The 1,404-nt window shown below is 45.1% G+C and overlaps 1 protein-coding gene across 1 annotated transcript; it reads left to right on the top strand.

Annotated features, from left to right (window-relative positions):
• Window positions 1-417: 417 nt before the first annotated feature.
• SARC_16184 (hypothetical protein) lies at window positions 418-956 on the top strand (the record flags this gene model as incomplete). The annotated part of the gene is made up of 2 exons (XM_014289706.1): window positions 418-555; window positions 816-956. The coding sequence occupies 2 exons, from the start codon at window positions 418-420 to the stop codon at window positions 954-956; spliced, it is 279 nt and encodes a 92-aa protein (XP_014145181.1).
• Window positions 957-1,404: the final 448 nt, after the last annotated feature.

The following is a 1,404-nucleotide window of genomic DNA, read 5'->3' on the forward strand; positions in this document are numbered from 1 at the left end:
ATATATATACATATATTTAAATATACATATGTATATTGTATGTACTTGAATATAGCAGACGAAAACAATCCTGCCAATGTTTGGTTTCATTGTAGTAAATATCATGAACACTCTGTGGGGATATTCTGCATTCTCACATTATCATGATATCACATCTTCAACGCCGTACTACAGAATGAGCACGGCAGTTCACTGGACAGTTTCTTTCAAAGTATAGACGGTCAGTCAGTGCTAGACACAATAACCCAAGAACATGAGCCCAGCCCAGCGGACCCTCTCTGGGCTCAAACGGGCAGCCCAGAACTAGCACACGGATATACCACGTCCTCTAGTTCAAGCTCAGTTTATAAGCACAATAGTAGGCTGACATCCCTTGGTAGCAGTGTAGAAGAGAAAGTGGGGAGAACTCGGGGTGTGATGGATTCCAAGCGATCAAAGAAGGGTAGTTGCCCGAATTGGGACACGCGCGAGTTTGTGTGTATCAAAACACAGCCGACATCATACAAAGCCTCTGAGAGAGAACGCAGGGCCAGCCTTATGAGTGAGGATTTATCGGTGAGTCTGAATGCTAATGGCCCGCCTATGCGCGTACGCTAGATCTTCGTGTGCTTCTGATAGGTTTAAGCCCACATATAGCAGCGATTGATTGTACCTGTAGGCGAACATGAACGACGGAGTGCGTGCTGGATCTCATCGCTGTACGATTATGTACACATATGATACACTGAGTAGCCCACCCGAATAGTACACAAGCGTATGTAGTTGTACCGCACCCTTCGTATCGACTCTCTCACCAATGCTCTCGATTTCATCAGCTTCCACAGACTGTGGCTCTCCATGAAGCAACAGCGTCATACCACGCAGTTCTGGCGAGAATGAAGGCCAGTATACCCCCGGTCCTGTTTAATGGGGCGTTGGGGGTTGTAGTTGGCAAGGTAAGGAGCAAGACTGAGTGAACACGTGCTTTCAATCAGACAAGAGTTTTATGAACGGGCTTATATGATTTGCAGCGTAGGCGCTTGTGTATATGACAACATTTCAACCAACACCAATTACTTCGTATGCGGGTCAAGGTTAAATGCACCGGGATATTGCTACACTCCGAAGTTCGGGTATTTTTTTTTGTAGTACACTAACTAATCTGCTATGCCTGGGTGACTTTTACTGTCAGATTGTAGGCGCGAGTGTCATAGCTGGCTTAGCCAGAGGATCAGGAACCTTTATCCGGCGCACTCAGAGCAAATGGTCGCCGCCCGTATTCATCGATTTATCATGTACCGTATTCATCGATTTATCATGTACCGTATTCATCGATTTATCATGTACCGTATTCATCGATTTATCATGTACCGTATTCATCGATTTATCATGTACCGTATTCATCGATTTATCATGTACCGTATT

This window comes from Sphaeroforma arctica (genome assembly GCF_001186125.1).
Source record: "Sphaeroforma arctica JP610 unplaced genomic scaffold supercont1.7538, whole genome shotgun sequence".
NCBI classification, from domain to species: Eukaryota; class Ichthyosporea; order Ichthyophonida; genus Sphaeroforma; species Sphaeroforma arctica.